This window comes from Monodelphis domestica, chromosome 2 (assembly GCF_027887165.1).
Source record: "Monodelphis domestica isolate mMonDom1 chromosome 2, mMonDom1.pri, whole genome shotgun sequence".
Classification (NCBI taxonomy): Eukaryota; Metazoa; Chordata; class Mammalia; order Didelphimorphia; family Didelphidae; genus Monodelphis; species Monodelphis domestica.
The window spans coordinates 387,661,560-387,683,498 of NC_077228.1; the positions used below are offsets into that span (position 1 = coordinate 387,661,560).

Consider the following 21,939-nt stretch of genomic DNA (forward strand, 5'->3'; position numbering starts at 1 on the left):
ACTAAGAGGAAGAATGATTGTATTTTTAAATGTTTTTCAAGTATTTTCTGCATCATCAATGAACAAAACCATCCAAGCTTTCTTGATACTAACAGGCCACCTTCAATCTACAGAATATGTCAAGCCAGTAATTCAGACCAAGTTGCTAGATGTAGTAGCACACACTAGGGAGGTTGAAGTTGGTGGATCTCTTGATATCTCTTGACAGGGAGTTCCGAGTTGCAGTTGGATTAAAGTATCTGCATTACGTCCCAGGAGTAGGACTATACCCAGCTGAATAAGGAGGGGTGAACTAACTTGTAGGTCAAAGACTGTATCATTTGGCTATGGGATTAGGCTCATGAGTGACTTCTGCACTTATAGAGTAGACGAGATATGGAGAACCAGTCTCGGTAAGTATGTAGGTGGATAAGAAGGAAGAAAGGTAGGAGAAGGAAGGAAGAAAGAAAAAAAATCTTGATTTCAAAGGAAAAATGTCCCTGTATGTTGCTGAAGAATTAGAACAATCAAATCCAAGTTGCTAGATAATGTTGGCCATCGAGAGAACTGAAACTATTACATAGGGAACTGGCATTATATAGTGTGTTTTGCCACTTCCACATGCCTTATTTTGAAAAATAATTTTCAGTCAAAGATCTTAAGGGACAATGAATTTGATGTAGGCTGGCACAGTGGTTGCAGTATTTGAAGTCAGCAAGACCAGAATCTGAATTCTAATTCAGACACAAACAGGCTCTGTGCCCTGTGACAAAGTACTTTTTAATTGTATATCCATGGACAAGTCATTGAACTTTTTAAAATCTCAATTTCATTATTTGAAAAATGGGAATAAAAAATATGAATACCCTAGAGTAGTTGCCTCACAAGACCATTGGGGGACTTAAATGAGACCATGAATATAATTATATAAGGTACTGCATAAGTCTAATTTATTATTATTCCTTGCTACTGAGGGATAACATTTTCTTTCTTGCCTGGAGTTATGTTCTAGATGATAGGACTTGCTGGAAGGGTTACTTACAGATGAGTAAGTGGCCACTATTCTTCTGTGTTTGTTACTCACATCCTAAGAGATCATTTTTTTATTTTTGCCAATGACAGGAAAAAATGCCAGGCACCCTTTCATCTCCCAAATCGCTTTATAGTAGAGGCATCAAAGCTATAAGTAGCTTATAAATATCTCAGATTTGGTTTTGCCTTTTGTAGAGATCATTCTTAGCCAGTATTTATATGCCCTTACTTGTTCTTTCCTTTGGTAGGTATAAAAGAAAGAAAATGGTGACATTAAAGTCAGATTTGCGCTTGATTCCTAGTTCTAAAATACATTAGCTTGTCATTTTAGACAAGCCCCCTAACTACCCTGAGCAATAATCTTTTCATATATGTAATATGGATAATAATTGTACTACCAAGAAAGGCTATTTGGAGGGAAGAGCTATTATAAACTAGAAAATGTTATAAATTAACATGTAAGGATTATTGTCAGTTAAGAATATAAAGCCTCAGCTTTTCTAACATATTTGATTTAATATAGTATGACTTGTACAAAACTGTTCAACATATGTTAAAATACATTTAAAATATTGAGAAAGGATCATTTGATAAAGAATTAGGCAAGTGCTAAGATTTCCCCCCATTTTCCCTATGTAACTCTTTGACCTGAATTTTCTTTCAATAAATGTAAGAATTGAATGTTAAATTCTGGCTAAAAATCTGATCTGATCAGACATGATCCCTCTATATTACTGTGTGGAATAAAAATTCAATTTATATTTGTGTTCCAGAGGAAAGAGAAGTAGCATGGTAAGTGGATTGAGAGCTAACATTAAAGCCAGGAAGACCTTGGCTTAAGTCCCACCTTTAACACCTCCTACTTTAGAGCTGTAGGCAAGTTGCAGAGAAAATGATGACCTGAATTGGTAGAGAGAGTTCACTTGAGAGTTCCCTAGATCAATGAGATGTGATCTAGTCCCAATAGTAGAACTCGGGCATCAGAAGAACCAGATTCAAATCTCAACTCTTTTACTGGCACTTAGATGTGACTTTGAATCACAATTTCTCTGGACTTTCTTTATTTGTAAAATGAAGGGATTGAACTGGATGACTGCTAAATTCCCTCTTAGTCCTACATTCTCTGACAGTAGGATGATCAAATACATTGAACATTTTCCAGGCCTTTCTAATACTTTTATGTTCTATACTATTAATGCCACCACCATCATACAAAAAACTGTACTTCTACATAGAGAAATCTGGCTTTACAGAAAATTTAAACAATGGCTTGAGGTCAGGAAGGCTCAACTTCCTGAAGTGAAATCTGGCCTCAGACCCTTACTAGCCATGCGTTCCTGGGCAAGTCACTTAAGCCTGAGCTGGAGAAGGAAATAGTCACTTTGTTATCTTTGCCAAGAAAACCCCGAATAGGTTCAAAAAGGTTGAAATGACTGACAGCAATAGTCACCATGATTTTGTCAAGGAGAAAAAAAGTGATGTTTTATTTAAAAGTTTTTTTTGTGAACATGTTTTATGCACAAAAATGAAGTCTCTTTTGTATTCATCACTCTGCTCCATAAACTTTTCTGAAAAATGAAGTTTTATTCCACAAAGGTAGCAACACTTGGAGACATGCAGGAAAAAGAGAAAACACGCCAGGTTTCCGTGACCTCTGACATGGATATATTCTAAGATATAGGGAATGACTAAAAAGACTAAAGTCAGGGACCAGCTTTTGCTTGAACTGATTTATCATAGCCAAATTCCTTCAGGGTATTCTCAGTGCCTGAAGCTTCTTTAAAGGACACAAGCCACTGGATCATCTTATCCAGGAATAGGAGAACATGAACAGGCAAGATTTTAATGACTTTTTCTCTGTGTCTTTGTCTCTCATTCCATCCACCCCACCACATCCCCCTGCCCCAAACTCTCCTACTTGGACAACTCCTTAGAGAATAATTTTGCACAAGATGGTACTCCCCCCCCCTTAAAAAAAAAAAAAACCCAAACCCTAACTACATCTGAGAGATCTCTGGAATCCCTTGGTAGTGAAAGCAGTATTGGAGTCTTTCCAGATCCTGGTCTCCTTTTAAAACAATATCTTCTCTTTTCAACTAGAGCAGAATTCCAAGCAAGGCTAAGGATCAAAAGACCTAATGCTAAGAAGGTTGTTTGATCCTTTAACTGTATGGGCTAAAAGCTTTTTCGTTACAAATGTCCAAACTCCTTCCAGCCACAGAGTTTAAAGGAGGCACTGCTTCCTTGTTAATTAACCAAATGAAAGACAAAATATTTAACACATTTCAGAAGTTACTTAGATATTCATTTTGATTTCCAAGTTCAAAAATTATTTGGCTACATGCTAAATGAATCAAAATGCAAAACTAAATTAAACTTGTTGACAATTGATATCAATTCTTAAAGTTATCTGGAATATTATTGTGTAGTAATTACTTATTGAATGATTGCTCATTGGAATATCAGTGCCTTCATAACCTGACTGAAGAAAATTTTACCTTTAGTATAAGCAAAAAAAAAAACCCCAAACATTTAATTAACTTAAATTCTACTCATATTTTATCTCAACATAAAGCTTTTGATTTTTGTTGAATAAAAAGATTACAAAATGAAAATATCACAGGAGTACAGAGTTTCACATAAGATCAAATAAGTTACCTCTAACTACAGACAACGTCAAATATCTTTATAAAAGTATTATCACGGGGGCAGCTGGGTAGTGTGGATGAGAGAATGGAGATGGGAAGTCCTGGGTTCAAATCTGATCTCAGATCCTTCCTAGCTATGTGACCGTTGGCAAGTCATTTAACCCCCATTGCCTAGCCCTCACCACTCTTCTGCCTTGGAACATTCAATACTCAGTATTGATTCTAAGACAGAAAAGTGGGGATTAAAAAAAGTATTAACAAAGTTTGAGTTAATTAGTTTTCAGTTGGTATCTAAAAATCACTGGTTTTGTAGTGATAAAGGGAAACTTTGGATAGAAAGGAAGGGCTCTGAAAAGTGAGAAATTAGATTTTCTATATTTCTTGGCAAAATAAAGAGGTAACTGAGAATGTAAAAAGATGTTAGGACACAGGTCACAGGATTGGGAGATAGTAAAACTTTATAAAATATAGAGAATATATTAAAATCTAAAGATGACTTAAAAACCTATGCTAGTTATTATTAACTTAAATATTTATAAATGCCTATTGTGCAACAAGAATTGTATTAGGTGCTGATATGACAGAAAGAAACTACCCTCACAGAATTTACATTTTACTTGTGTAATAAGCTATAACAAATTCAAATGAGGTGTCATGTGTAGTATAGAATAGTCCATATTAATAGAGGAAGAATTTCTCAAAGTCTTAGGATTGAAGAGTCTCATTTTAATAAAGCTATAAATGTTTCCACACATTTCATTTCAGAATGGGTTATATTTTAGTACTAGTTCTGTCATTTTAGTTGTGTACATGTATTTCCTTTCCTTTTTTATTAATTCAGAAAAGTATTTCTTCAGCTTCACAAATTTGATTGAATGGAAATCTGGATCTTAACCACTACAGCTAAATGCTTACCATAATGGTGAAACCTCGAACAGAATGAGAAGAAAACAAGAGTTTGAGGCATGTGATATAGGCAGAAAAACACTAATTGAAATACTTTTGTATGTAGGGACAACGTTTGGAAGAAATATAAGAATGACAAGGAAAATACTAATTCTTATTATGGAAAGTTTCTCTGTAAGATACTCAGCATTTTATTTGATATAAGATTGCAGTGGTTTAAGTGAAATTCCTTATATCATTTATATCTTCCTAAGATATTATAACATTTAAAAATATAAAATTTAATTTCCATTTATCCTCTCATCATTAATATTTTAGTATAACATGAATTATTTAGCTCTGTAATAGAGCTAAAAATTTAGAACACATATAAACAGAAAATAAAAAGAGAAGATGAAAGAGAATAAACTATTTTTCCTTGAGTTTTGATATCAAAATTAAAATAAAATACAGAATGAGGAAAATGAAACAAAATATGTGCAATTCATTAAAGCTAGATGGCTCAGTGGATAGTGGCTCAGAACTCAGTGGCTGGTTTGGAATCAGGAAGACCCAAATTCAAATCAGGCCTCAGAAACTTAACTAGTTGTGTGACCTTTGGCAAGTCATTTAAACTGTTTGCTTTGGTTTCCTCATCTATAAAATGAGTACAATAATAGCATCTATTTCCCAGGGTTCCTGCAGGAATAACATGAAATGATAATTATAAAATGCTCATTAGTACAGTGCCCAGCACATAGTCAAATACTATATAAGTATTAGTTATTGTTATTATTATTTAGTTAGTCAACATTTTAAACTGTTAAAAAAAAGAAAACAGTATATGGACCTGCAGTTTGGTCATGTAATGAATACACATATATGTTATAGATTTTAAAAAATACATTTATATTAAAAGAATTTGAAATATTTATCTGGAAAATATTTTCTACTTAACGATTTTATTTGCATTTTAACTAAAACTCTTTAATTTTGGAAGACTACCGTAAGAGTCTGGAAGTGAAATGGAGATTGGGCTTGATTGCCTTTGGGAAGCAAGGCATGAATGAGCCCAAGCTGCTCTCTGCTTTGAAAGGGTATTTAAAAAAGAACACCAGACTTGTACACAAGAAATGACAAAGAAGTTCCATTCTGAAGATGGAAAAGGAGGTAAATTGGTCATAAAGGGAGAGCAAAGAATGACATGAACAGTCTGAGTGCTGCTCTGGGACCCAGAATGCTTTTTCTTTTAAGTCCACATAATGGTTAAGGGCCTAAGCAAGGTCTTCTACCATATGAACCCCTTATTAAGAATTTATGGAAAGTCATGGTCAAAAGTTTAAATACAAAAAAGTGAAAATGCAGAGATGGCTTATTATTTGCACCTTTGGAGGCAATACTTATATCGATGAGCTCATGGAATACCACACTCCCAGAATAATCAAAATCCCAGGTGACTCAAAGGGCAATGGAAAAACATATGGCAGATTTAAGTAGAATATTATCGCTTATACACAAGAAGTACTATAAATGACATCATCAAGTATATATATATATATATGTAAAACCATAAAAAGAGGTGAAGCTGGTCATATAGCAAGTATGAGGGTTAACAGATGGCAAACCTGAGTTTTATGCTGGTGCCCATAAAATATTAAAGAACTATTGGAAGGCTTCCAGCAAGTTAGGTGGGTCATCTGTGGAAATGTTTACAGAAGGATATGGATACAAATCACCACAGGATGAGAAGGCAAGGATAGGTACAAATGAAGATAGTACTGATGATGGGGCATTAACTGATGTCATCAGATTCATCAAAGCATTGAGTTAGAAAGTTGTAATAATTCTGCTAGATATCATTGTGCATGGACTTCAGCTGCCTTTATTTTAGGACTTGGGCAAAGTGATTTACATGCAATCAGAGATATTCAACTACAAACACATCTAGCCTTTTAAAAACTACATTAATATTTACAGATGGCTTTTTAGCCTTTTTAGCCTCTTAGAGAGATTCCACTCCTTCTCTAGGATTTTATCGTCCTTTTTATGTGATTATTTAAAAAAAATCTTACTCTAGAGAAAGAAATATAGAATGCTAGAACTGAGAATAATCTCCAACTGATCAAAACTAACCATTTTATTATTTATTATATATTAACCATATATTATTATATAAAAATAATTTTTATTATTATTATGTGACTTGCCCAGGATCACATAGCTAGGAAGTATCTGGGGCCAAATTGTCTCCAGGCCTGGCCCTCCATCCACGGAATCACCTAGTTGCCCCTTAATCTATCATTTTACAAATAGGCATAGATAGGTGAAGTGAAAACCATTTCATGCAGTATGAACAAAGATAAATTAAGACAGAGAGGCAGGCAGGTGGATGGACAGACAGATGTATAGACAGATAGTATAATGGGCTATTCATTGCTAAAATCAGTAGGCACTACATAGCCTTTGATGAATTCTACCTATTTTAAAAAACTAACGGAAACCCTTTATTTTGCTTACTGTACAATGGAAGATATCACTTTATAGGGCAGTTTCACCTTTTAAATCTCCACCAAGAAAAATTAAAAGATTTCTTTATTTTCTAAAATATTTCCGCAGGATATTTAAAATGATAGAATTTGATTTTGGTAAGATAATAACCAGAAAGTAAATAATTGCTTCAAGGTTTGCAAAGCACTTTCTTGTGTGATTCTCACAACAATCTTTGGGCATAGATTCTACTAAACTATTTAATTTTATAGATAAGGAAACTAAGGTTGAACTTACTGACTTGCCTAGACTCAAACAGCTAAGTGTCAGAGGCAGGATTCAAATTCAATACTTCTAAATTCAGGCCTAACAAGTAGACACTGTAATGCCTTGCTACCTATATGTTGTTATATGTTTCACTTTGAAGAATCTTTAAAAATTAGGTCATATTAAGCAGATCATAGAAGATTTTGAATGCCAGAATGTGAGGATTCATCAAAATGCAACACTAAGAATACATTACAAGAATGTTATAGTTTAGTATAGTTATTTAAGGACATTATTGTCAATGGGTTCTATCAGATTGCCAGTGAAGTCTATGATACCAAAAAGGTTAAGAGCCTCTATCCTTGTATAAAGTTCATTAGTCATAAATTTTATTCTTAATAACAGCTGACTTTTTCATTATATAAAGACCATTTTAAACACATTTCTTAAATACATTTATACTGAAAACAAGCACTTTTTAGATGAAGAAATCAAAACTATGAATAATCATATGAAAAAATGTTCTAAATCCCTTTTGATTAGAGAAATGCAAATTAAAACAACGAAGGTCCTTACACTTATCAGACTGCTCAATATGACAATAAAGGAAAGTGATAAAGGTTGGAGGGGAGGTGGCAAAATTGGGACACTAATGCATTGCATCCACATCAACTAATGGTACCTTGCCTAAGAGCCTCAGAACATTGAATAGGATAAATGACTTTTTAGAATGAGTGAGGACTATAGAGTTTGAGTCTATCTGAATTTAAGTTTCTCTTTGAAACAAAAGTACTTGTTACCAATGTAACTATGACAACTTTGTTGAGTTGTTCAGTCATAGATGATACCATGGACAGCGCAACTATACATGTTTTTTTTTTGGGGGGGGGGCAAAGATACTGGAGTGGTTGGCCATTTCCTTCTCTAGTGGATCCATTGGAACCCTTTTGTTGGGCAATCAAAGGTTAAATGACTTGGCCAGGGTCTTCCTGACTCCAGGCCCAGCACTCTATTTCCCAAGCCACCTCATTGCTTCGTAGGCATACAAAGGTTAAGTGACTTGCTGATGATCACCCAACTAAGAAGTGTCTGGGGCTGGATTTGAACTTAGATTTTCCTGACTCCAAGCCAAGTGCTCCTAACCACTGAGCCACAGCTGCTTCTTTTAATTACTTTTGCCCAATTATCCCTCTACTTGCCTTAATCAAGGGATTCTTAACTTCAGAAGAATCCCTGACATAGATGGAAATAACCTATTTTATTGATTCTACCAACATTCACAGACAACTGTTTTTCTAGACCTCTTGATCTACTTTCTATTAAGACCAATAATCTAAAGGTGAAAAGTCCTATACTGTATTAACTAGCTAATTAACCATAATATCACTAGTGGACCATTTTTAAATGCCACTAGCATAGCAAACTGATACAAAGAAGAATTTCTATGCAAAGATTTAAGTAGTGAACATTTTATTTCCATAAAAAACAAATTTAAAATTCTCAGCACAACTAGGAAAATAAATGTATACGTCAATATTATTACTATTCAGGACCAATTTGAAATGACTCAGAATCTAACTCATATAACAGTACAATAGTATCACTGTAAAGGGCCAGAGGAGATGTGAAATGAGGATTTTTTCTCAGACTGTTAGAGATGGATAGCATTTTGAAATTTGTTTTATAATGTACTTATATACTTTTTGAGGCCTGAGCTCCTCAATATGTTTTGAGGAAGTTCCAATAGTACTATGCACAGTAGTAATAATTAATTCTTCCCCAATCAAATTTTAAAACATGAAATTAAATGTCTGGAGTAATGAACAATTTCTGGATAGTTCAGATCTTGTTTTCACTATTCTCCAAAATTCAATTTCTTATTTCAGTACCCTTTTTAGGGTTTTCCAATAACTTTAAAATAACCCTTCAGCTGTGCTGTTTCATTATGTACTTTCCTCTGGTGTCCCAGATGCTGACAGTTGCTATTAGGATTCTATTACTGTTTCACTTGTTTGTGGCTGACTGTTTATTATAGAGGGAATACATTGACAAGGACTTTGAGAATTACAGACACGTGCATACACACTGTGCAGAACATATAAATATTCTTTACTCCAAAATCTATTATTCCCAAAGGCCAGGGCCAGCCTTATATGTAGACTGAATAGATAGCTGCCCATATGAGTTGAAGGGTGTTAGGAAGGTACTTGTGGGACCCCTCCCAATATCTCTTCTGCCATATATCATGATGCCTAAAATCCCACCATTACAGATGCATTCCCTTTGGTTCCCAAAAACTCACTAAAATAAAAATGCACCTTTGTGGACTATACATCAAACCTTTTCCAACTAACCCAAGATTAAGAATTAGGAGAAGAGGCATTAGAATCAGGTAGAGGATATCAACTGCCCAAAAGTCTACAGGACTGGAGCAAGGTCTTCTGAAATAATGTTTTATGGATTTAGATTGATCTAGCCTATCCTAAAGTTAATTTATTGACCTGAAGCCTCTGAAAGAACTAGCCTATTGTATAAGATCTATTAAAATTCTGCATCTATATTTTGCCGAAACTATCATAGTCAAGTGAAAGTTTGATCTTCAAGGTTTCATATGTTGGGGCTTAGTGCTTCCTCTTATTTTTGTTGCACAGCAAGCACAGTACCTGGCACAAAGAATCATAGACTTAAGAACTGAAAGGGACCTCAGAGGCTGTTAAGTTGAACCCTTTCATTGTAGAGTTAAAGAAACTGAGACAGACAGAGGTTAAGTAGTTTGTCCAGTTAGTATCTAAGGCAAGATTTGAACTGGAGTTTTCCTGACTCCCAATCCAAAGTTATATCTATTATGTCATGTGTCTCTCAAGGCACTTATGAAATTCTGATTAACTCATTGATTTGCATGGTTGGCTACCTGGTATTAACTACTAGGATCACAGAAAGATTTTTAAATGGTTTTTAAAAAAGTTTTCATGCTTTTCTAAATAGCACTTTCATTTAACAAAGATGTATGTTAAATGAAAAGAAGTGACATATTTATAAATTTTGACAACATATAATGTGCTATTCTTTAAAAAAAATTTTTTTTAAACCCTTACCTTCTGTCTTGGAGCCAATACATAGTAAGAGTGGTAAGGGCTAGGCAATGGGGGTCAAGTGACTTGCCCTGGGTCACACAGCTGGGAAATGTCTGAGGCCAGATTTGAACCTAGGACCTCCCATCTCTAGGCCTGGCTCTCAATCCACTGAGCTACCCAGCTGCCTCCTAATGTGCCATTCTAAACAACATCAACATAACCCCACTGCAATGACACAGATAAATGTCTTTTTAAGTCCTTTGAAGTAAAAATTGGTCATTACATTAATCTGAATTCTAATGTCTTTTTGCATTGTTTTACTTTAAATTATTGTGATTAGTGTTTATCTCACTCTCTCAGTTCTTTTTATTTCATTCTATATCAGTTCTATCACTAGTTCTCAAACTTTATGGTCTTGGGACCCTTGTATAGACTTAAAAATTATTGTAGACTCTAAAGAGCCTTTGTTTATATGGGTTATATCTAGCAACATTTATCACATTAGAAATTAAACCAATAATATATTAACTAAAATAACAACAAACCTATTACATGTTAACATAAATATCTTTTTAGCAAAAAATAACTAAATCTTCCAAAATATAAAAAGACATAAGAGTGGCATTATTTTACATATTTTTGCAAATCTCTTTAATAATGTTCTATAGGAACATTATTCTATAGGTCATGACCTGATTTCTTATATCTGCTTCTGCATTCAACTCTTGGGATATATTGTTTCATTGAAGTATATGAAGAAAATCTGTCTTCATGTATGGTAACTGGAAAGGGGAGGAGTTGTTTTAAGAGAAATATATAACATCTTAATATTATTATGAAAACAGTTTGGATGTTTTAGACCCATGACAAAATTCTCAAGGAACCAAAGGAGTTCTCAGATAACACTTTGAGAACCAATGAGTTGAATACTCTTCCTAACTTTCTCTAAATTCCCCAAATTCATACTTTCTAATGCCATAAAATTATGATAACTATATGCCAAAATTTATTCAATTACGCCAAAATTTATTCAGTTACACCAAAACTATGAGCTGTTTGCCTTCCTCCCACTTTTTTGCTATAACTAAAATGCTACTATGAATACTCTGGAATATATATGAAACTTTCCCTTCTTTCTTTGGCTTCCTTGAGGTATATGCTTATGAGTAGGACTGATGGGTCAAAAGTGATGGTTAATTTACTTGTAAAGAAACTATCTAATTTCCAGCACAAGTGGGTAAGACAAAGAGAATTATATAGTAAAGAATGAACAACAATTACAAAATCCAATATTTTAAAATTATATTTTGAATCAAGTAAATGTAATCATAACTAGTTATTTTTTTGTTGTTGCAATTGTTGTCTGTTTTCATTGGAGAAAGCAGAATTTGAAGGAAATAATATAAATATTTTTACAGTGTACTCAGACTAAATCACACCATTTCTAGAGATGAGCTTCACCTAATATTTAATCTATTTTATTTTAGATCAGGTAGGCAAAAATACATTTCTGCTAAAATTATGGAAAAATTCTAGTTGATAAAGCCATTATAGTAATTGCATTGGTTGTGTTTATTAATTTGTCACAATTAAGTCAATAAGAGCTTTACTAATGTCCTATTACTTGATTAGTTTTGAAAGTGATTATCTTAAGAACTCTACTTAATTGGAAGCCTCTCAATTTACAAGGTACATTAAACTCTCAGTAGCATCTTAAGATTATTCAGCATATGCAGGTCAATTACCAGTAATCACTGTTTTGTACAAATGTTCCATAAAAAAACTACTGTATGACACTGACAAAGAGGAAAAGGGAGTTTTAATTAATATTGCTAAACTCCAATTGACATTTTCAGGCTAAAAGGGCATCTCTCGCACTTTTACATATGAAGCCTTCCTGAAACTGGTACTGTTGCTAAAAATTGAGCAAAGAGAAGCCAACAGCTCTCCACCTTACAGATGACGATAATTTGTCATGATTGCTAAAGCACCAAATTGTACTGCCTGTACTCATGCCCAGCTGCACATTAATTTCCAGATTAGTAAATTACAATTAATTCTCTTAGTATTGCTCTGTCACTTTTCTTCTAGTTAATAAAAGAGGCCATAATCAATCACTGCTAATTCCATTTGCAGAAAATATCTACGATAGACACTATTTCCAAATATGAATCATCTCCATCTGGGTATTCACACACTGACAGGGTGATGGCTTTTTTGGCACTGGTTGTAATATAAATGAAGTCTATATTACTGTTTCACATCAACTTCCTAATTCCAATGTTCTCTGAGGCTAGTAGACTATATCTATAATATGTGTCCTGGAAATGGGAGGTCCTGGATTCAAATATAGCCTCAAATATTTCCTAGCTGTGTGACCCTGGGGTAAGTCAGTTAACCCCAACTGCCTAACCTGTACCACTCTTCTGCCTTGGAAAAATACTTAGTGTTTATACAAAATGGAGGGGTTAAAAAAAAAAAAAGGTAACAAGATTCAGGCTAATTATTATTCAGTGACCTATTGTCTTAATATCAGGTACTTTGTGTTACCCTTTACTAATAAAATGTTATTATAAGAAATATATGAAAAATCTGTCACATATAGGTAGCCCATTTTCCTTTTATGGCGATTTTTCTCAATGGTATTTTAAAAAATGTTAAAGACATTGCTATAACCATAGCATTTAATGTCATCTTTTTGATAACCAACTTCCTGGCTTTAGCATTCAAATAACATTTATAAAGTTGGTAGGATCCACCTAGAGGACTAAAAATCCTCTGTGAGAGTCAGATAAATATTCATAATTTTTAAACAGCTGAGAAAAGGAAGAAATAAATGGAAATCTTGCAAATATTTAATAGGTAAATACTCATCACGACCTATTTGTTCCTTTTGGACATCTTTGCATTTTAAAATGAAATGCCTAAGCTGTGTGAGTCATCTAGAAATCTTAGTTTATTATTTGGACATTTAAACCAACTGGATGGTCAATATAAGTCTATTCACTTCATGCACCAAGGTATGCTCTGACATGTAATCACTGATGAAAAGTGGAATTTGCAAAGATGATTGCTGGCACATTAAAAGTCTGTAGAAGCCAAACCTCAGAAAGATGACTGTCATTGATGATCCATGTGGCTGCTGGAGTGTATGCTTTGACTTGTTCCAAGCCTGAGCTCTACATATAGAATAAATTGAGTATTGAGTCAAAATGCCAAAATCCATTAGCTGCTCAAAGCTATAATATGATCTAGACTTAAAAAAAAAATTCTGTTTCTCTTAAAATACTAAGATGAAATTTTCCTTAAGTTTTTGTTCAAGGACAAGTTAGACTAGATTAATTTGAGGGGGGTCTTACAACTCTCCAATTCTATTATTCTAAGCAGAAGTTTTATAAATAGCCCACACCAAATCTCTGTATCAATTCTCTTTCCGACAAAATAACACCTGCAATACCTGGACTATTTTGGGGCTGGTCTGGGTCCAATTTAGTAAGTAGTGAAGAACTTCCACTTAATAAGCTAGAAATAATTTTTAAGGGACTCCAGTAGCCCTCTTAGATAACAAAATCAAAAATAGAATTAGCTAAATTTCTAGAATATGGTTGCAATTTAGACAACTAAAGTATGCTATACTATCTAAAGTGTATAGAAGAAATGCTTTCAACTTACATCCCCCAGCTGTGAAATGCAAACTAAGAGACTTAATTAAGTATGCTACCCACCACTTTCCTAAACTTTTCCTGGTAGAGAGAGGAGAAAGGAAGCTAGGCTGGAAGGCTAGTGAGCACATCCTAGTCCTATTTGCATAAATAGGGTGTCTTCTCCCTCTCACTGTGGACTGCAATGACATACAGCAAGTGGAAATATTCCAGGTTCCTTTAGCCTCCTCAAGTTCCAAACTTTCTACGACACAGGAGAGTGATTGCAAAACTCCCTTTATTAGGAGTTTCTTTTTCCTTAAGCTTCAAGAAAGGAGGTTGTAAAGTAAATTTAACTGCACTCCAGTCTGCCATCCTTATTGGCCTACTTACAACAATTAAATCCCTTTAGTACATTCTGGTTACTATGCCTGACACTGAATGTGATCTGAAGCTTCTTGAGGAGATTAAATGATCTCAAATGATGCCTCATTTCCCTCCTATTACTCTACTGGGAGTGATAACCACCACCTTTCTTTGTTTCTTCTTCTGATATGTCTTCAGGTATGTGACCAGGTCATCAGTTCTAACAATAACGCCATTGTGACTGAAACCCCAGTAAGTGTTTCATTTAAAAAGGCTCTCCAGAATAAGAGTTACACTGAAGTGTTCATTAAAAATGCACCTGTTTCCCTCTGCATTGAAATAGGTTTCAATTAATTTCCATTCTTAAAGGACGAAAATAAAAGTAAGAGAAAACAAAACACTCAATTAGTCATAAAATCTTAGAGGGTAATTAATGGTTGAAATTACTCACTTTCAAAAGTAGTTAAAATTAAGTGGAAACTGGGCAATTATTTGGCTATCAAGAGTATTAGGCTTGACAAAAGTGATTTAGGATTAAGTATACCAGAACTGTACACTTGTCTGTTTTTCTGTGCAGTGAGGAGGAGTAGAACTGAATAAGTATTGGTGGGATCAGTCAATTTCTAATAAGAACTAAGCATTATCACACTTCTACCCTTTCCGTTATGCTACTTTTCTATAATTAAGGACTGGAGAGGGCATCAATACACGGGGAAATATTTTCACAGACAACCTAGAAGTGAAGAGGAAAACTCAACCCCAAAGTAGGCAGAAATTACATCTTTGGAATATAAAAGCAGTGATACAGAACCAAAGAGGTTATGGCACACAGTAGGTTCCCTGAAAGAGTAAAGCCACAGTATATTCATTTTAAACAATCTTGGGAATTACTTTGTTCCAAATTCAAGATTACAGACAAAAATTCTAATTTTGAAAAAGAATAAAGCTTTGTTTGTCTTTGTTTAGGCTGAAATCTCATAGGCTTAATAGTCCTAATCTCTTTAATAGTTACAAAATATCCTTGCAAAAGAAACTTTAGAGAACTCTATGGAATGGATTTCCAGAAATGTTAATAATGATACTGGAATTCTGAACTTGGAACTCATACGTTATTATGAATAATTTTTACAATAATAAAGGATGCATGTGGTGGTGGATAGAGAGCTGGCATCTGAGTTGAGCAGTCCTGGGTTCAAGTCTTGCCATAAGGCTGGTGAACTCTAAATACTTAGATAGTAGGAGTTTCTTAATCCAGGAAGTTCCCTATTACAGTGAAATCACAGTTTCATATAGCTCCCCTACAACAATAAATACAATAACAATTGTTCACAACATAGTAGTAGTTCTCAGTTTAAGAAGAGGTAGTCTTACAACACCTTTCCTATACAGTAGGTAGCCCAAGCTTTCAGTCCAATTTAATTCAAAGTTCCTTCAAATAAAACTTTACTCTTTTTACAGCTGAATAGAACAAGCCCAGAGACACATGTAAAATGACTCACTCATTAATCAAAGTCAGGACTTGAATACATCTAGTGGTAACAATAAAGAAAAATGGTCAATGTCATTTTAATATTATTAAACTTTATTTTTTAGTTTTAAGTTGAAAATAAGAGAACAAGAATTTTCAGGTTTAAAGATTTTAAAACTGAGATTGGACTGTGTAAAGAGAGGCATGCCATTCTAGGCAACTGGACCTCAGTTTCCTCATTTGCACATCAGGGATACTCCTCTGCTACAGAAGCCAACTTCAATCTAGTGACCACCCAACTACACTAGGCCAGTGAGAAATCCAAGAAACTTTCTTAAACTCTCTTTAAGGGAACTATTCACCCAGGAAAACACTTCTTGAAGAAAAATGCTAGTTAAAGGACATCTCCACTTAAATCCCCATTTTATTTAATGTAAAGTCCTTTGCACTTTAATTACAATCAGAGCTATAATGTCTTAAGCAGAAGCATATTTAATGACAACAGTTTAAAACCTGGTTTGGATGATTGGAGTAGCCAGTAAATAAAGTTACTTTTAAAAGTGGGAGATTAAAATACAGCTGAAGGAGTTGTGCATAATTCATTAGTCTTGTAGACTAGTCAGTGTTTGAAATGGAAATGAGTAATTTACTAGCATATTCCAAGAACTGGACCAATAGGTAGCAAATATCAGTAAACTATTCAGCTAACTTAATAGAGCCACCAGGCATCTGCCATTTCGGAATAATCTATAAAGAGAAACAAAGAATAGAGTGTGATATCACAAAACTCAACCTATTTATCAAGAAAAGACAGAGTAATAATTAGGAGAGCCCAAACACTATGCTGTATGATATACATGAGTAATGGGAAAGTTAACTATAGTATTTTAAATTGAGAACCTACTTTGGGAAAATCAAAGCCTAATAAGTCTACTCTATCTAGGTTTGAATTACACTAGGAAATAGGGAAATGATGAAATACTTAATTCACAATTCAGGAAGGTGATTTTTCTTCTCCAGGAAGAGAGAAAAAAGTCATATTGGGCTTCTCACTGATAGCAATAACAAGATCAAACCTCAAATTTTGACACTTTCACATTAAGAAAGAAAATGTGTTCTACCAAAACCAAATCTATTACCAAGTCACTGATGGGTTTTTTTAATATAAAAAGTGATTTTGTATATCTCATTCATCTTTACTCTGTAAATCTTACGAGCAATGAGTATCATTCTAGCAATGAATTGGGCCTATCTACCTACTATGCTATGGACTACATGATTATGTCAATAGTGGGTATTAGGTTATTAATAATGCCAAGTCAGGAGATAATAATTTATTACAGAAATAGATATAAAGATAATTTTTAGAACAATTCCTCAAAAACAGATTTGGAGATGTAGATTTCCAATACCGCTGATGGTACCACTTTGACTCCTTGCATATCATTCAAATGAATTCAATTTAACAACATTCACAAAATGCAAGTACTGTAGAGGAAAAATACAAAAACCAAACTGTGACTCACAATTTTACTACAGAAAAATATGTATTATGTATACAGAGAAGTATAATGTAAGGAAAGAGCACTAAGTATGGAGGCAGGAAAAGATAGGAACTAAGGTGGCTGAATGGAGGTGTTGGCATCAGAATGGAGTTTAAAGGGAAGAGAAAGCATTTAAGAGTGAAGATGAGGGAATACCTTTGAATAATGGATGAAATCAGTGAAGGAAGAAGAGGGAATACTGGCTGTGGGAGCATATAGCAGTTCATTTGGTTGGGAGAGAAAACTTTTTTTAGTTTTAAAAATTATTTGTTGTATTTTATTTTTACATCACATTAATATCTCTCTATACCCTTTTCCTCCTCTCCTAACACTATTACAAATCATCCCTTTGAACAAAGACCAAAAAAGAAAGAAAATGAGTTCAGCAAAATCAACCAATATATCAACAAGATCTGACAATAAATGTAACATTCTACACTCACAGCATTTCTTCTGCCTCCTTACAAATAACTAAAGTAGGTGTATTTTTCAACTCTTTTCCTACAACAGATTTTTGCTTATTATAATTACATATTATAGATCTGAAATTTATTTCATTAAGATTGGCAAAGTAGGATGGAGTAGATCATTTTCATGTTGTACAAATATTGGGATTTGGTTTAGATGTGAATCCAGATAACTTGTCCTCTACAATTTAGGAATATTGTTTCTCTCTTGATTATATCATAGATGTTACTTTCAAATCAATTCAATTCAATAAGGATTTATTAAGTATTTGCTATGAATAAGAAACTCTTACCTGATCTAAAAAAGACAAAAACCAAGCAAATAAACTATTCCTTGAACTCAAGAAGTTCACAAACTACACACTTATACAGAGAGCAAACCTTTATTGGGGGGTGGAGGTGGGGAGAAGATCTTGTGTAGAAGAAAATGGTGGGTGGTTAAGTTGAACCCTGAAGGGGAACTAGGTCTATAAGTAGAAGTAAATAGAAAGTGCATTTCAGGCATAGAGAGCAGCTTGTAAAGATACAAGCAGGCAGGATATAGAATGTTCTGTACCATAGCAAGTAGGTCAGATAGGTCAGATAGGCCAGATCACAAGGTGCAGAAGAAGGAAGGAATGTGAAATAAATCTGAAAAGATAAGACTGGAGCTGGGCAGTGAGGTTTTAAATATCAAGTCAGAGGAGTTTATATTTTATCCTAGAGGCAGTGGGAAAACACTAAAGAGTTGATCAGGAGAATGACAGTGTCAGATTCATGCTCTAAATGGATATGTAGAAGATGGATTGGAGAGGAGAGTGACCAAATGCAGGTTGACCAATTCAGATGCCACTGCAATGGTTCAAGCCAAGAGGTGATGAAATTTCAAACTAGGGAGATTAATCTATCATTGGAGAAAAGGGATGAGTATAAGAGATTTTGTAGAGTAGACAAAATTGAATAAGACCTGGCAATGATTCAGGGATAGAATGAAGGATAACTCAGGTTGTGCACCTGGGTGACTCCAAATGCCCTCAGTAAAAATAAGGAGGTTGGGATTATAGGACAGAATTTGAGCTATAAGTATCTTAACAGATTAGTGAAGCAGGACTGGAACTCAAGAGAGAGAGAAGAGGGCTAGCTCTATAGATCTAGAAGGTACCTCGATAGAGATAATTAAATTCATGGAGGTTTTCTAGGAATGTGTCTGTGAAAAGGGATAAATACTATAGAACAACAGCTCTGAGGGATGCTATTATCTTAACTGCTAATCTGACACAGTGTATACTATCTTCCTTTGTTATTTATTTTATGTCTGCTAGACAATATAGTACAATGGAACACTGGCACAGAAAGAACAGAGTTTTCAGTTCTGATTATGCCACCAACTAGCTATTTGGCATTAAATAAAATATATTATCACTCTGGGCTTCATTTTACTCAAATCAGCTTGTTACTTATGCTTTTATAGAGATTCAAAGGTTGGAAAGTATTTCCCTCATGACAACCAAGTGAGGTTAGAAATGTTAACCTTCACAAATATAAGTTCCTTAAAGACAGGGCCTATGTCTTATATCATATTCTTTAGAAAGAAAAAAAACCACCCTTACCTTCTGTTTTAGAATAAAGATAAGTATCAGTTACATGGCAGAAGAATGTCAAAGGCTGGCAATTGGGGTTAAGTAACTTGCCATGGGTCACAGAGTTGGGAAGTATTTGAGGTCATCAGTCCTGCCTCTCTATCCATTGAACCACCTAGATGCCCCAACCATAGTCTTTTGAGCAATATTAAATACCTACTTTGCAAGTCACTGTACTAGGAACCCAGGTTGCTATAAAGACAGAGATGATTCCGCCACTGTAGTAATCAAGGCTGGACAATTCATATGATTTCGATGGATAGATTTAGAGTTGGAAGGGCACTGTGAAGTTATCCTGTTTAACCTCCTCATTTTACAGGTGAGGAAACTGAAGCCCAGAGAAATTAAATGACTCTCGCAGTAGGACCTTAATAAGGAATTTTTAATTTAGTATTTTTCTAGTTTTTTTTTTAATTTGCATGCCCAATTAACTTATCTGTTCTTTCTCCCCTTTATTGATGTAAGCATTTAGAGATATAAAATTTCCCTCTGAGAACTGCTTTGGCTATATCTCACAAATTCTGGTATGTTGTCCTACTGTTGTCATTATCTTTAATGAAATTATTATTTCTATGATTTCCTCCTTGACCCACTCATTCTTTAGGATTAGAATATTTTGTCTCCAATTAATTTTTAATTCATGCTTCAAAGCCCTATCATAGAAAATAATTTTTATTTTATTATGATCTTAAAAGAACAGGTTTAATATTTCTACTTACCTCCCCAACAACCTGAAGGCTACCATCCTTCTTCTTTAAGAATTTATATTATGGCAATGGAAGTGAGTAAGTTCTTTTGCTTGACTAGAAGTGGAATGATCCCACTTTTGTTTTTATGTATTTGTGGGGGTTTTATACCCTAATATATGGTCAATTTGGGGCAAGAGGTGAAAAAGATAATATTCCTTTCTACAATCCCATTCATTTTTTGCTGGAAGTCTAGCATATCTAACTTTTCTAAAATTCTATTCATTTCCTTAGCTTTTTGTTTATTTTACAGTTAGATTTTTTCTATTTTATTTGGGTCCCTTTGCTCCAAAGAAAGTACACACAAGAACAAACCAAAATACCAGACAAAATCACATTTGTAATTCAGTGGGTATTACAATCAGGTGTAATCAACAAGATGCCTTGGGACTGTTCCATACATAGAAAAGTCTGGAAACATGGAATTTAATATTGTATGCTGCATGAACTATCAAAAGATATGTAATAATAGACTAAAAAAATGGATATGTGAAAACTGACTTGCTCTGAGAAGGAAAAGTTAACTGAATGATAATCAATATTCTTTATATCTTAAGGAAACCAACTGCTCGCATGAAATATTTAGGAAGAAACATATCTACTGAAAAAAAATCTGTTAAAATTTAATGTTTATCAAAGCCTATTTTGAAATTTTTGATTTGGTGCTTTTAAACGGAAAATGCTGACAAATTCATGCAGGTACAATTTTCTATGTATATGTGAATACATATATTTTACTATTACAAAAGCGATACCACAGGTATGAGAGTACACATTGCTCTCATATTTTGTTGGGATGGAGTTAATTGGGGAACCTATAAGAAAATGAATGCTCAAACAATCAGAGATAATAATAAAATGACTCCCAATAGGGACAATGAGAAGGAGGGTCCCTCAAGTATTCAGTCCAGGCTTCTTTGGAGCTTGCTGGTACACAGATTAACAAACATTTCCCACCTAGGTAGAATTGCTCTCCCTCCTATAGTGAGCAGATGAAACAACTAGAAAACTACCAACTGAAGAATCTATTCAATCTTTAAGATTTTCCTGGGTTTCTGAACTGATCCTTTCTTCTAGGTTCAGCTGCAGACTGGATGGTCTCAAGGGAACCTTCCAGCACACAAGCTGCTCCAAGATTCATGTCCATCTTCCAGCAAGAATGTTTTTTATTGTGTAACACGCTCTGGCCTGCAGCTTAAATCTTATGACAAAATGTTCTAGGTCCCCTGAGAAGTGTTTAATAGATATAGAACTTTTTCTGTTGTGCAAAAGAATGACAGTATGATGTTTCTTTGTAAATATAGAAATAATGCTTCTGACCTAATGTTCACAGGGCACATACTTAAAATTGGTTTTCTTATAGCACTTGGAAAACAGTGACCTCTATTTCCTGATCCTAATTGTGACCAATGGCAAATATCTGTGAGATGACTAACCAGAATAGCAAAGCTAATCAACCTATACAAAAGTTTAGGATATAAACTCCCAAACTATATCCAAATGAATTAATTAGCACTAGATTCAAGTAAATAACATTCTCCTATTAATGTGACTACATAAATTAAGAATTTTACCTCTTCAAATTCAGCAATGCCCAAGGTATCCCAGAGGGAGTATGAAATGCAGGAAGTAATTTTTCTCCAAGTTCCACTGCTTTCCTTCGAAATATCTGAAAAGTTAAACAGTTTAATAAACTAAAAATCAAAGTAAAATAAT

General features: G+C 34.1%; 1 protein-coding gene across 5 annotated transcripts in view; it reads right to left on the reverse strand.

The window, feature by feature from the left end:
* MAN1A1 (mannosidase alpha class 1A member 1) overlaps positions 1-21,939 on the reverse strand; it is a 164,845-nt gene that overhangs the window by 49,339 nt on the left and 93,567 nt on the right. For all 5 annotated transcript variants that reach the window (XM_001369323.5, XM_056818687.1, XM_056818688.1 and 2 more), the window contains one exon: positions 21,798-21,892. In XM_001369323.5, coding sequence (XP_001369360.1) covers positions 21,798-21,892 — 95 coding nt within the window. The remainder of the gene's footprint in view (positions 1-21,797; positions 21,893-21,939) is intronic.